The sequence below is a fragment of the Odontesthes bonariensis genome, chromosome 2 (assembly GCF_027942865.1).
Source record: "Odontesthes bonariensis isolate fOdoBon6 chromosome 2, fOdoBon6.hap1, whole genome shotgun sequence".
Lineage (NCBI taxonomy): Eukaryota > Metazoa > Chordata > Actinopteri > Atheriniformes > Atherinopsidae > Odontesthes > Odontesthes bonariensis.
The window spans coordinates 45,980,377-45,995,023 of NC_134507.1; the positions used below are offsets into that span (position 1 = coordinate 45,980,377).

At 46.3% G+C, this 14,647-nt stretch overlaps 1 protein-coding gene across 1 annotated transcript in view; it reads left to right on the top strand.

Annotated features, from left to right (window-relative positions):
- The window catches only part of zswim8 (zinc finger, SWIM-type containing 8), a 119,111-nt gene that overhangs the window by 77,503 nt on the left and 26,961 nt on the right, over positions 1–14,647 (top strand). Inside the window, exons 13-20 of the mRNA XM_075482563.1 lie at positions 230–413; positions 910–1,008; positions 1,130–1,254; positions 1,925–2,246; positions 5,734–5,889; positions 6,659–6,881; positions 11,079–11,368; positions 11,509–11,732. Of these exons, the coding sequence (XP_075338678.1) occupies positions 230–413; positions 910–1,008; positions 1,130–1,254; positions 1,925–2,246; positions 5,734–5,889; positions 6,659–6,881; positions 11,079–11,368; positions 11,509–11,732 (1,623 nt within the window). The remainder of the gene's footprint in view (positions 1–229; positions 414–909; positions 1,009–1,129; positions 1,255–1,924; positions 2,247–5,733; positions 5,890–6,658; positions 6,882–11,078; positions 11,369–11,508; positions 11,733–14,647) is intronic.

A 14,647-nucleotide genomic window follows, 5' to 3' on the forward strand; every position in this document is an offset into this window, starting at 1 on the left:
CCTGTCATTCATATAGATGCACACATGCTCCATAGAAATGTTGTAGAATGGCACACTGAGGTCTCCTGTTCAAATGATATTGTGTTTACGCTGAGTTGGCCCAGTGAAACTGTGTGGATGTACAGCTGTGTGCCCGGGATGAGCCGTGTGTACTCGTGCACTGTCACAGTATGTAGGAGGGCAAGTGAAGTAGAAAGAACTGCTGACACTGACTGTGTGCACCACCCAGGTGAAGCTGGCCTACCAGGAGTCGGAGGTGGTGGCTCTGTTGAAGAAGATTCCTCTGGGTCTGGTGGAGATGTCGGCCATTAGAGAGCGAGCCGAGCAGCTCCGGGACGGAAACCTGTGTGACTACAGACCTGTGCTGCCGCTCATGTTGGCCAGCTTCATCTTCGATGTTCTGTGCACCCCAGGTAAAGCCCTCCAGTGTCTGATCCCTCACCAGGGTACAGGAGCACTGGCTTAACCATTCCAAGTAGAATGTGCTGCTGCTTTTGTCCAGCTCAGTCTCAAGACTGATCTCATGAGTGAAGTAAACAAATCATGTGTTGGAGATGCAACTCATGATTTGCCCTGCAGAGACCAAGTAAATGGGGTTGTTTCCATGGTGATGTTTTGTGATGGGTCAAACAGCTGACCTTAACACAGGGTCTCAAACTGCTTTTCTGACCTCAGAAGATGAAGTACATTTCTACCCAGTGAATGAGAGGAAACTAAACATTTACTGCTGTGTGTGTGAAAGCACACTTCTGTGGATCTTGGCCACCAGCCGCATGCTTGCCTGAGTTGGAGTGGCAGCTGGAATGAATTGAAGACGTTCCATGTAGTTTTAGGCCTATTTTCCGGTCGTTTTAATGAGAATATGTAGAAGTAACAACCCTTTCTCCTTTCTCCATATTGTCTTTGCAGTTGTGTCCCCAACAGGTTCCCGTCCACCCAGCCGCAACCGAAACAACGAGATGCCTGGGGATGAGGAGCTGGGCTTTGAGGCTGCTGTTGCTGCACTTGGTAAATCTGATTTGGATTGTGTTTATGCTCTGAGTTCCATGTTTTCTGTCCTCGCTGCTTTCCTTAAGTCTGCTGCTCATCTATGCCCCCCCTCTCCTGTCTTCCTGCTCTGTTTGTGCAGGTATGAAGACCACAGTTAGTGAGGCAGAGCATCCTTTGCTTTGTGAAGGAACGCGACGGGTGAAGGGCGACCTGGCTCTGGCTCTTATGATTACTTATAAGGATGACCAGAGCAAACTCAAGAAGGTAAAGTCTGCTTCGTCCCGGCTGGCAGTGAGGAGATGTTGCCTGATCATATGTGTTTGTAGTCATTGTGGCCACACAGGATGGAGGTAGGGATTTAGAGGTACCCAGAAGCAAAACATACCTTTCTTTTCATTCATTCTCAAAACTGAAACAATTGAAAAATACCCAGTTGACCACATTTCTTCCTAGAACAGTTAAAAAAGCTGCACAGTGCCCAAAAACAACCATGTGTTTGCTCTTAGGCAGGTAAGTCATCTCAGATGAGAATGGTTCTTTAAAACAGTGACAGCATATTGATTGTCAGGTTAGATTATCAGACAGTCCAGAGTGAGCTTGGACAGTATCATGCTTCCTTCTGGTTCTGGTTCAGTGGCTGCTCAGAGACCAGCAGACAAAGAAGTATTGAGCAGCTGCTGATGCAGATGTTCTCCTCAGAGCTGCCATTAACACACACTTTAATCAATGAACACACACATTGTGTGTTCTGTTTAAACTAAGCATTTTATGCCATACGGATTGACATGGCTCTAACACACTGACAGCATGTTATCAGGAGGTATTCCCTGTTTCTCAACACGTTTAGTGAAGTGGATGTCTGTCTGTTCTGTGGCATCAGAAGATCTGTCGCTGTGATATCATATGTGCTGTTCTACCCACCCCCCAACCTCAGATACTGGATAAGTTGTTGGACAGGGAGAGCCAGACCCACAAGCCCCAGACTCTGAGCTCCTTCTACTCAAGTAAACCAGCAGCAGGCAGTCAGCGAAGCCCATCCAAACACACTGCTGCCAACCACAGTGGGGTGGGTGGTGCCGCAGGGGGTGTTTCCAAGCATACCCAGTCATCCTCCTCTGCAAACGCATTGGCTGCCTCCTCCTCAAGCTCTTCCTCTGCTGTGGCATTCCCTGGGGACGAGGCAGCTCCTCCGGCCGACCTGAACCCAGTGCAGAACAGTGCTGCTGGAGAGAGTACTGCCGAGACCAGAGAGCATGGTAAGAAGGAGACCTCCCCATCCTGTTATACCGCACACATTCACTCAGCTTTTATGTATCAGGGCATGATTAAAGCCATCTGCTCCTCTTCAGCTTCTAAAACCCAACCTAAAATGAACAACAACACGACATATCACACTGTGTCGTTATTTATTGAACAAAAAGCGAGACCAAACACAGAAGCAGTGTGTGAATGACTCGGTGAACCCTTATTGATTCCACAGGAATTAAGGGGGTAAGTAGCAGCCAGGTGCTGCTGATCAGATGAACAGGTGTTGGTGCTGTACGGGTCTGGAGCATTCAGGTGTGTGTTAACGTGCAATGATATCTTCTCATTGTGTTGCTTGATCTCACAGCTGGGTTTGATACAGATGACCATTATATTCTTCTCTCTGGTCTTACCTGACTCAAAGCTCCTTATTCTGTTAGCTCTCCAGATCTCTCTTTTCAGCCCCTTTGACCTATAGCGCACCTAAAGGATCCATACTGGGTCCTGTTTTAAGACTGTTTTAAGACTGCCTCCCAAACTGGCAGCTGGTTCCACAGAGAGGGGCCTGATAACTGAAGGCTCTGCCTCCCAAACTGGCAGCTGGTTCCACAGAGAGGGGCCTGATAACTGAAGGCTCTGCCTCCCATTCTACTTTTAGAAACTCTGGGAACCTCAAGTAAACCTGCAGTTTGGGAACGAAGTGCTCTGTTAGGAAAATATCTTACAATGAGATCTTTAAGAGATGATGGAGCTCGGTCATTAAGAGCTTTATATGTAAGGAGAAGAATCTTAAATTCTTTTCTGAATTTAACAGGGAGCCAATGAAGAGAAGCTAAAACTGGAGAAATATTATCTCTCCTGTTAGATCTCATCAGAGCACTAATGTTGTTAAAACATGGCTCTCACAAAATGTTCATACATTTAAAATCAGACAAAGCAGAGATAGATCTGACTTTGTCTGAAAGGTTAATAACAGAATGGTTTTAAAATAATCAAAAAAATGAAACTGGAGCTTTTGAAACTTTAAAAAAAAAATGGTTTCAAATTCGTGAGAAAATGAGACTTTGATTTGTGACTTTTCAAATGAAAAATGGCAAGGCAATTTCATTTGTAGAGCACAATTCGTACACAAGGTAATTAATTCATTCATTTAAAAGCAAAGAGTGCAGATAAAATACTTTCAGGTGTGATATGCACAAAACTGAAACGCAGCCTCACCTTGTTTAGTCCTGACTCTGGGCCCCAGCAGGAGACCCCTCCCTGGGGCAGGAGACCCCTCCCTGAGGTTCTCAGAGCCCGAGTTGGTTCATATGGCTCTAACATGTCAGAGATGTACTTTGGTGCTGGACCATGAAGAGACTTGTACACAAGCAGAGCTGTTTTAAAGTCTATTCTCTGAGCGACAGGAAGCCAGTGCAGAGACCTGAGCACTGGACTAATATGGTCGTATTTCCTGGTTCTAGTCAGGACTCGAGCAGCAGCGTTCTGGATGTACTGCAGCTGTCTTACAGCCCGTTTAGAGCCCAGTGAGCAGGCCGTTACAGCAGTCTAACCTGCTGGAGACACGCATGGATCAGTCTCTCTAAGTCTGGTTTAGACACTATTCCTTTGATTCTGGCAATGTTTATAGATGGTAAAAAGCTGCTGATGTGACTGATTTAATGTGGCTGTTAAAGTTCAGGTCTGAGTCCAATATTACCCCGAGATTTCTAACCTGATTATTAGGTTTTAGAGAGAGAGTCTCAAGGTGACTGATAACACTTTCTCTTTGTTTCTGTGGGCCACAGACAATGATTTCAGTTTTGTCTGAGTTTTGCTGGAGGAAATTGTTTTGCATCCACACACTGATCTGTTCGATGCAGCGACACAGTGTATCTACAGGCCCGTGTTCTCCTGCCGTCAGTGACACATAGATCTGAGTGTCATCTGCATAGTTGTGGTAGGACACATTATAGCTGCGTATTAGCTGGCCTAGTGGATGCATGTACAGATCGAACAATAGGGGTCCCAGGATTGACCCCTGGGGAACCCCACAGGTCATAGCCATTTGGTCTGAGACACAGTTATCAATTTCAACAAAATATTTCCTGTCCTCCAGATAGGACTTGAACCAGTTTAAAGCACGACCAGAGATTCCCACCCAGTCTTCTAACCTCTGTAATAAGAGCACATGGTCCACTGTGTCAAAGGCAGCACTCAGGTCCAGCAGAACTAAGACTGTGACTTTACTTGCATCTGTGTTCAGGCGGATGTCATTTGTCACCTTGATCAGAGCTGTCTCAGTGCTGTGGTGGGGCCTAAAGCCTGATTGGAAAGTATCAAAAGCATTGTTAGACAGGAGAAAGTCACTAAGCTGTTGGTGTACAACTTTTTCTAGGACTTTGCCTAAGAATGGCAGGTTTGATATGGGCCGGTAGTTGTTCAGTACTGTTGCATCAAGATTGCTCTTCTTTAGAAGAGGCTTAAAGCTGCCGTCGGCAGGTTTTCAAAATTCCGAGTCTAAAGTCGGAAAATTCGAACTGATACAACTTTCAGGTCCCTCCCCCTCTGTGGACGAGGTTGTGCACGTGAGTTCACACCAGTGTGCGCACACACAAGCTGGGGGCAGACTCACGCTCAGCATGGAAGACGTGGTTGGTGACTGTTCTGCTCAGATAATAGATCAATAATAAACCTAACGTGATTGGTTAAAAACAGCCGGGAGCGCTCGGTTTTTGCAGGCACGATTACAGGCTTCAGAGGGAGCTACAGAATTCGGGATTTTTCCTAAACAGCCTATTTAATATTCTACTTCCAGAATCCCATGACAGTTCAAGCTAATATGACTAAAAAAAAGTTGCAGACGGCAGCTTTAATGACAGCAGTTTTTAAGGCCTTTGGAAATGTTCCAGTCTGGAGTGAGATGTTGACTAGATGAGCGAGTTGTGGTAACAAACTGCTCAGCACAGACTTTAGGAATCTAGTGGGCAACTCATCAAGGCAGCACGTTGATGAACTCAGACTGCAGATGGTCTCTGACTGTTTGTCAGTAACAGGTGTGAAATGTGTCAGCTCTAGGTGTCTAGCTGGCTGCAGAGTAGTTATTTGTGTTGTGGAAATTATTGCATTTTTAATGCCTTGAACTTTGTCCTTAAAGAATATTGCAAACTCATTACACTTGGATGCAGAAATGAGTTCTAAAGGCAGTGAAACTGGAGGGTTTGTTAATCTGTTTACTGTAGCAAACAGGACACGAGAGTTGTTACTGCAGTTTTTGATGATTTCAGAAAAATAACTCTCCCTTGTTCTACGCAAAGTCTGGTTGAACACACATAGCTTTTCTTTGTAAGTCTCTTAATGAACCCGGAATGATGTCCTGATACATGAAACCAAAATGATGTCCTGATACATGAAACCTAAGTACTGAAAGGTCAATGGTCCTGTTTTTCTTGACTACGTAGTTCTACAAAGTATTCTTTGACAGACTGTGCTTTTTTACAATGTCCTTTATCCTTTCAGCTTCAGATGGGCCTCAGTTATCAAGTGAGCAACAAAATGAAACCGCTCCATTTAAGTTGGAGGCCACAGTTCCCAGCCGGCTGGCGCTGGGGGCACGCTGTGGATACAGCCAACGCTGCTGGGGCTCACCTGTCCGGCAGAAGAAGAAGCACACTGGTAAACACCTCCAGAATAAAACTCCTTTCTTTTTTACAAAGAGCACAGCTTTGCTGTAACCCCATTATCCGACCAACACTTGTTATTTTAAACTAAACTAATCCATCCACTTGGTTTTTCTAATAATGTATGTAGGTCTTTCCACCAAAAACTCTAAGCATGTTTTCAAGACACTAGAAAAAACAAATTATAAGTAAAAACCAAAAGTAGATTTTTAAAATGCACCTAAACAGGTTAGTCCAACTGAAAGTGAGTCTGTCAAAGCTGGACCAAAACACTGGGATAATGTATTCCAGGTTTGAGTCCCTACTGCATGGAAACACTCAGCAGGACTCAGGTGGTCCCAGCTGCTCTGTTCATGCTTCCACCTTTCTGCAGTAAAGTGTTTATTAATCCAGCTGAATTCCCAATAAAGCTGCTCTCATTCACAGATTTGAAATATACTAGAAATTCAGCCAATTAAGAATACATGTCACCTGGTGGGTACTTAAAGTATTTCCTCTGCTCTGAAGGAATCCTGATTTTTAGAACCACAGCCTCATCTGACAAAGTCACCGTTCAAGTAGCTTAAAGACAGCGTCTGTGCAGTGAGTTCAGCTGGACTTCCAGGTACCATGGTCTCCCACAGAGGAAGTTAGAGGCAGCATATCCTGTTCACAAGGATGGTCCAGTTTAACGCCCCAGCTGCAATGTGTGGCGAGAAGAAGTGAAGCACAGCTGGATATCTTAGGAATACTAAACATTGTGGATGTGCATGTTGTCTTGACAGGCATGGCAAGTATAGACAGCAGTGCTCCAGAGACTACCTCAGACAGCTCCCCTACCTTGAGCCGGAGGCCGTTCCGTGGTGGCTGGGCGGCAGCATCCTGGGGGCGGGGCCAGGACAGTGACAGCATCAGTAGTTCATCATCTGACTCACTGGGCTCCTCCTCCTCCAGTGGCTCTCGCAGGGCAGGTGGTGGGGCCAGAGCCAAGAGTACCGACACCAGCAGGTAAGCATTCATCAGGGCTTCTATTTTCAAAATGGTTTGGAAGTTGCATACAACAGATTGAAACATGCTCAAAAGGCTAAAAAATGATCATGTGTGCCCGTAGATTTGCTTTCAAATTAGTTTTGATCTGTGATTTATCCGAGTCAGATTGCTTATGATAAGAACTAAATGTTCTCGTTGTGAAGGGGAAGATAACATTAGGTTACAAAGAGAATCAAGGGTCTCTGGAAACGTCCCACTATGGGAAGCCCCCTCTGGTGTAAAAATCCCAGAAGCTCCACAACCACTTAGTCTGGTAGAATACCCCATGACTGTAATATTTCCTAGGTGGGTGACTCACCTTTGTTATTAAGGAAATAGGGATCTAGTCCCGCACATATCTCTGCCTGCCACTTTCGCAAAGACTCCTCTGACTGTGCAAAGCCATGTGGACACTTATCAATCTAAGTTTGTATTTTGCGTATTGTTTATTCGTAAGACATGATTGGTGAGAAGTCACTGGAGACTTTTTTTTTCTTTCTTGAAATATGTATCGTGGCAAATGTTGTGACTTTTAGGGCAAACCTTTCCTACTTCATAGACCAGAGGGTCCCCATTATTGCCTTGTGTGAGCAAGATCGAGCTGTCTGCTGTATGTGTGCATTGTGGTCAACTAAGGGAGCAGCAGCAGTCCGGCTCTCTGGCCCGCCACAGTGCCACCATCATTGTATTTACCTTTCGTCCTTTAACTGGCACTTTCATCCAAAGCTAATGAGAATCCAACATTTAAGCTTTAGTGCAGTAAGAAAGTCTGTTCTGTGCATTCAGAGCCAAGTCGATATAAATCTATATGAATGAATGAGTCCAAGTGGAACAGGGACGGAGGACAATGTCTGTATGTGTTGGGGTGATAGATGTGTCGGGTTGTTCGAGGTGTTCTCTGAAGAGATGAGTCATTAAATTAGAGAGGGGATCCCCTGCTCTGATAGCATCTGCTAACCGGTTCCACCATCTTGAAACAACAAATGAGAAGAGTCTGGACAGAGACTGCCTTGTTGTAGGAAGAACCAGACGAGGTTCCTGAGAGGAACACAGGGGTCCAGAAGGAGCGTCGGCCTGTTTGACTGAGTTTAAACAGCTGCTGCAGACCCAGAGGTCATTCCGTAAGCAGCATTAGGGGCTGAATTTGATCCGGGCAGCCGGTGGAAGTCATTGCAGTGTTTCCCACAGATGTGAAGGCAATGTGTGGTGGTGGTGGTGGGGGGGGGTAAAAAATAAAAATTCTTCAAAATGATTCCTTCGTAATAATTGGTCACACAGAACTTTATTGTATTAATATTCACATCTTCATTGTAAACAAATGAATAACATAGCTAATTGCACTGGTGGGACTGTTCAGCTGTTTCAGACTGATATCTCCGGTTCAGGCTGGTCCTCATCCTCAACACGCACGTTTCTTTTTCAATCGCGGAAAATATTTTTCAATACTCATCTGGATTGAAGCAGCAAACATTCAGTGTAAGAGTTTAAAAAACCTACTTTATTTGATTCACAGCTGCTAGTGTTTTGACCTCGACAACCCAACTCCATTTTTTTTTTTACGGCAAACTTGCGACTAGTTAACTTTATAAAGAAGGCGTAATCGCTTGTTTGCTATGGGACGGGTCGGGACGGGACAACATTGTATTAAAAATATAAAATATTTTATAGGACTTTTTAATGTGTGATTTTATAAAGGTGCACGTGATACCAACCTTTCGTGAATTTCGCCAGCTGTCTTCTTTCGGTTGAGCTAATCTAACGCGACGCTGAAGCTAGCAAGCTTCCACGCTTCCAGGGATGATCTCGCTGATGGAGACACACGCGGTGTGCACGGAGGGGAGGGGCTGTGTGTGTGTGTGTGTGTGTGTGTGTGTGTGTGTGTGTGAGTAGGCTATGCGAGAGAGACGCGTGACTGACAGAGAGACGGAGGGAGAGCAGGGAAAGGAAATGCAGCTTAACGAATACCAGTATTTTTTAAATAGCGTTAAAAAAAATAATAGTAACGAAACGCAATATGTGGCGGCCGGTGTTTAATCTGTGGCGCACCGCCACGAATTAGTCTATGTGTGGGAAACACTGCATTGAGTAGAGGAGTGACATGTGACCTTTTTGGTTGATCAAACACCAGATGCCTCGCTGTTTTCTGGACCTTTTGTAAGAATGTCACTGTGCAGGCAGAGAGACTTGTGAGAAAAGTGTTGCAGTAGTTAAGGTGGGAGATAGCCTTGGTCTGTAGCAGGAGCTGGGTGGCATTCTAAGTCAGATTTGGCCTGGTTTTTCTTATGCTATAGTCTGCAAAGGGACACGAGCTAGAGACAAATGCAACATGGCCACAGAGAGACAGCTGGTCATCCTTGATGAACCCTTCTCGTTTCTTCCTACTTTTGTTGGTGAGACACTTAAGGAGGCAATGTTTCTGTTGATATTGGGTTGGATGGAATGATCAGCTGGATGACCAATGCAGTGTTTCCCACACATAGACTAATTCGTGGCGGTGCGCCACAGATTAAACACCGGCCGCCACATATTGCGTTTCGTTACTATTATTATTTTTAACGCTATTTAAAAAATACTGGTATTCGTTAAGCTGCATTTCCTTTCCCTGCTCTCCCTCCGTCTCTCTGTCAGTCACGCGTCTCTCTCGCATAGCCTACTCACACACACACACACACACACACACACACACACACACACAGCCCCTCCCCTCCGTGCACACCGCGTGTGTCTCCATCAGCGAGATCATCCCTGGAAGCGTGGAAGCTTGCTAGCTTCAGCGTCGCGTTAGATTAGCTCAACCGAAAGAAGACAGCTGGCGAAATTCACGAAAGGTTGGTATCACGTGCACCTTTATAAAATCACACATTAAAAAGTCCTATAAAATATTTTATATTTTTAATACAATGTTGTCCCGACCCGTCCCATAGCAAACAAGCGATTACGCCTTCTTTATAAAGTTAACTAGTCGCAAGTTTGCCGTAAAAAAAAAAATGGAGTTGGGTTGTCGAGGTCAAAACACTAGCAGCTGTGAATCAAATAAAGTAGGTTTTTTAAACTCTTACACTGAATGTTTGCTGCTTCAATCCAGATGAGTATTGAAAAGTATTTTCCGCGATTGAAAAAGAGACGTGCGTGTTGAGGATGAGGACCAGCCTGAACCGGAGATATCAGTCTGAAACAGCTGAACAGTCCGACCAGTGTAATTAGCTATGTTATTCATTTGTTTACAATGAAGATGTTAATATTAATACAATAAAGTTCTGTGTGACCAATTATTACGAAGGAATCATTTTTATTTTTTACCCCCCCCACCACCACCACCACACATTGCCTTCACATCTGTGGGAAACACTGCAAAGCCTGAGTCCCCTTATGATCAGAGGTTTGGATGAAGGAAGGGTACCTTTATAAACATGGATACATGCTGAGATTCATCCTGAAATCGTTGGGTTATCTCGTGGAAATGATACATCTGCACGGACATGAAGCCATGAGAGCAGAATGACTAAGATCAAAGAAGAAGTACGTATTTAAAAGAGACAGAGTTCCTGGAGCTTGTTACTGGCTACCATGAGGGATCATCGGACACGTAAATGTAGTTAAAATTGCAGCTTAGATTGAAGTGAATAGTGATTTTATCAAATGACACTGTGCTTAAAAACAGCAGGATTTTATCAGTCAGTTTATCATCTCTGTACTTTTCTGTCCCAGTCAGAGAGTCAGTTGGGGTCCCTCTGGCGACGAGCCCCGAGTCTCAGAGGGTTAAGCCCCAGCACTCTGAGCACAGGAACTGCTAACAATTGTGGGAATAGAGAGTTGTACATTGAAAATGTATTGAATCCTGCAAACAACAGTCATTTACTGGAACCTCCTGCGTTCTGTTTGTTGTTCAGGAGTCACTCATTGCCAACACCTGAAGTCTGTACTTCCTTCATGACTTCCTTAACATTGGCTCTGACTTCAAAACAGGAAAAAAGCTCAGATCAAGTCGTACTGCTCTCCAGTGGATCGCAGCATGTCATGACCAATGTCATGTCATATGTGTTGGAGAAGGATTAGGGTTGTTTCAAGTGCCAAAGCCGTTTTTCATAGAGTTCACAATAAGCTCACTGTGTGTCTACATGTTGACCATATAAAGATGAATTATAGTTAACAGTTTATTAATGATCCTCCGTTCAGGTACAAAGGCCGACGTCCAGAGTGTCACGCTCCACATGTGCCCAACCAGCCATCAGAGGCAGCAGCCCATTTTTACTTTGAATTGGCCAAGACTGTGCTTATCAAAGCTGGGGGAAACTCCTCCACCTCCATTTTCACCCAGCCCTCAGCCAGTGGCGGTCACCAGGGGCCCCATAGAAACCTGCATCTCTGTGCCTTTGAGATTGGGCTGTATGCCCTTGGCCTCCATAACTTTGTCTCACCCAACTGGCTGTCCAGGACCTACTCATCTCATGTGTCCTGGATCACTGGTAAGGGGATCTGTGTGAGAGAAATCCTCCGTCAGATTAAGAGCCAAATTTTTAAATCTAGTTATGTTGTTAAGTATTGCTTATCTGACTCACCCACTTCCTTTTCTGTTTTCACACTGTATCCTCTCTTCTTCTCTCAGGCCAAGCCATGGAGATCGGCAGCGCTGCACTCAACATTTTGGTTGAGTGCTGGGATGGTCACCTCACTCCCCCAGAGGTGGCATCCCTAGCAGACCGAGCATCACGGGCCAGGGACCCCAACATGGTTCGAGCAGCAGCAGAGCTGGCTCTTAGCTGTCTGCCTCATGCTCATGCCCTCAACCCCAATGAAATCCAGAGAGCATTGGTGCAGTGCAAAGAGCAGGTACTGTGGGACCAGCTGTATAGAAGAACGCCTTACGTGTCATTGGACAGCACACTCAATGAAAAACACATTGTGTCTAGCTAATGTTCAAAGGTGCTCTAATCACTTAACTTCAGTTCAACCTCAGCACTATTTAATTCAATTCACTTTTATTTAATTTCTATAGCGCCAAATCGCAACAAGCGTCACCTCAAAGCACTTCAAAGATACAGCTAAATTCAAGCCAATTCCAATCCAATTCATTGCGATACACTCACAATCCAATCAAATTCAATTCATTAAATTCCAAATTAGTCCAATTCAGAAAGAACCAATTGAAAAAGTAGCCCAGCTAAGGAAACCAACAGATTGCACCAAAACCTCTTCTGAATCCATTCCCCCCGTCCTGAGCATGCACGAGGCGACTGTGGAGAGAAAAAACTCCCTTTTAACAGGAAGAAACCTCCATCAGAACCAGAACCAGGAAGGGCGGCCATCTGCCTGGACCAGCTGGGGGCTGAGAGGACAGAAAAGAGGGGACAACAAGCACTGTAACACCAGGCCAGGGATACCTGCTGAGAGAGAGAAACACAAGTTAATGACCACAATGATGTCACATGTACATGGAGAGGAAAGAGAGCAGAGGGAGGAGAGGTGCATCATGGGAGCTCCCCCAGCAGGCTGGGCCTATAGCAGCAGAACTATGGGATGTTTCAGGGTCACCTGAGCCATCCCTAACTATTCATGGGTACCAGTGACGTCACGTCGACGAGACCGCCGCCATATTTGTGTCCAATTTGACAGTTCTCCTCAGTTTCGCTATGGCGGTACACACCTCACACTTGAACGAGACGGAGAGACAACGATATTTGTTACAAATTAACATTATTGGTTGCGACCCATATTTATTCCCCTCAACAGTATTTTGTCCACTAACCGCAAAACGCCTGCCCCAACTCACGTTCCCGTCTCTTCAGTCAAAGGCTTCTTCAGTTTGGATGCAAAACGGACCGCTACAGGAAATCTTTCCTGCCCACAGCCATCAGCATCTATAATAACTCCTTGATTTAATTGAGTTACATCAACATTTAATTTCCCTCTGGGATAAATAAAGTATTTTTGAATTTGAATTTTGAATTTCTATCCATTTGATCCACAATCCCTCCCCCTACAGCCAAGACAGCCTGAAGGCTTTTAAGAGCACGGATGCCTACCAGTAGGCTGTTGCTGGATGGGTGAAGGGATCACGGATATGGCACCCGGAGCCAAAGAAATTACATTTTAAACACGTGGTTTTGGTAGTAGTTTACCGTTAACGTTACCCTGTGTTAGTGGGGTTCCTTTGTCGACTGCTATCACAGCCAACAGCACAGCATATTCCTGGCATCTTTCAAATAACGTCAATTTTCAGTCTCTCGCTGATTTTTGTCCTACTCCACTTATTCTGGTAACGTGACAAATCTGTAACCTGTGGTGCGGGCGGACACAAATATGGCGGCGCAAAAATACTGTGACGTCATGTGGTCTTGATGAAAAAAGGAAAGTTTTAAGCCTGATCTTAAAGGTAGAGAGGGTGTCTGCTTCCTGAAGCCAAACTGGCAGCTGGTTCCACAGAGAGGGGCCTGATAACTGAAGGCTCTGCCTCCCAAACTGGCAGCTGGTTCCACAGAGAGGGGCCTGATAACTGAGGGCTCTGCCTCCCAAACTGGCAGCTGGTTCCACAGAGAGGGGCCTGATAACTGAAGGCTCTGCCTCCCAAACTGGCAGCTGGTTCCACAGAGAGGGGCCTGATAACTGAGGGCTCTGCCTCCCAAACTGGCAGCTGGTTCCACAGAGAGGGGCCTGATAACTGAAGGCTCTGCATCCCAAACTGGCCGCTGGTTCCACAGAGAGGGGCCTGATAACTGAAGGCTCTGCCTCCCAAACTGGCCGCTGGTTCCACAGAGAGGGGCCTGATAACTGAAGGCTCTGCCTCCCAAACTGGCAGCTGGTTCCACAGAGAGGGGCCTGATAACTGAGGGCTCTGCCTCCCAAACTGGCAGCTGGTTCCACAGAGAGGGGCCTGATAACTGAAGGCTCTGCCTCCCAAACTGGCAGCTGGTTCCACAGAGAGGGGCCTGATAACTGAAGGCTCTGCCTCCCAAACTGGCCGCTGGTTCCACAGAGAGGGGCCTGATAACTGAAGGCTCTGCCTCCCAAACTGGCCGCTGGTTCCACAGAGAGGGGCCTGATAACTGAAGGCTCTGCCTCCCAAACTGGCAGCTGGTTCCACAGAGAGGGGCCTGATAACTGAAGGCTCTGCCTCCCAAACTGGCAGCTGGTTCCACAAAGAGGGGCCTGATAACTGAAGGCTCTGCCTCCCAAACTGGCCGCTGGTTCCACAGAGACGGGCCTGATAACTGAAGGCTCTGCCTCCCAAACTGGCAGCTGGTTCCACAGAGAGGGGCCTGATAACTGAGGGCTCAGCCTCCCAAACTGGCAGCTGGTTCCACAGAGAGGGGCCTGATAACTGAAGGCTCTGCCTCCCAAACTGGCAGCTGGTTCCACAGAGAGGGGCCTGATAACTGAGGGCTCTGCCTCCCAAACTGGCAGCTGGTTCCACAGAGAGGGGCCTGATAACTGAAGGCTCTGCCTCCCAAACTGGCAGCTGGTTCCACAGAGAGGGGCCTGATAACTGAAGGCTCTGCCTCCCAAACTGGCAGCTGGTTCCACAGAGAGGGGCCTGATAACTGAAGGCTCTGCCTCCCAAACTGGCCGCTGGTTCCACAGAGAGGGGCCTGATAACTGAAGGCTCTGCCTCCCAAACTGGCAGCTGGTTCCACAGAGAGGGGCCTGATAACTGAGGGCTCTGCCTCCCAAACTGGCAGCTGGTTCCACAGAGAGGGGCCTGATAACTGAAGGCTCTGCCTCCCAAACTGGCAGCTGGTTCCACAGAG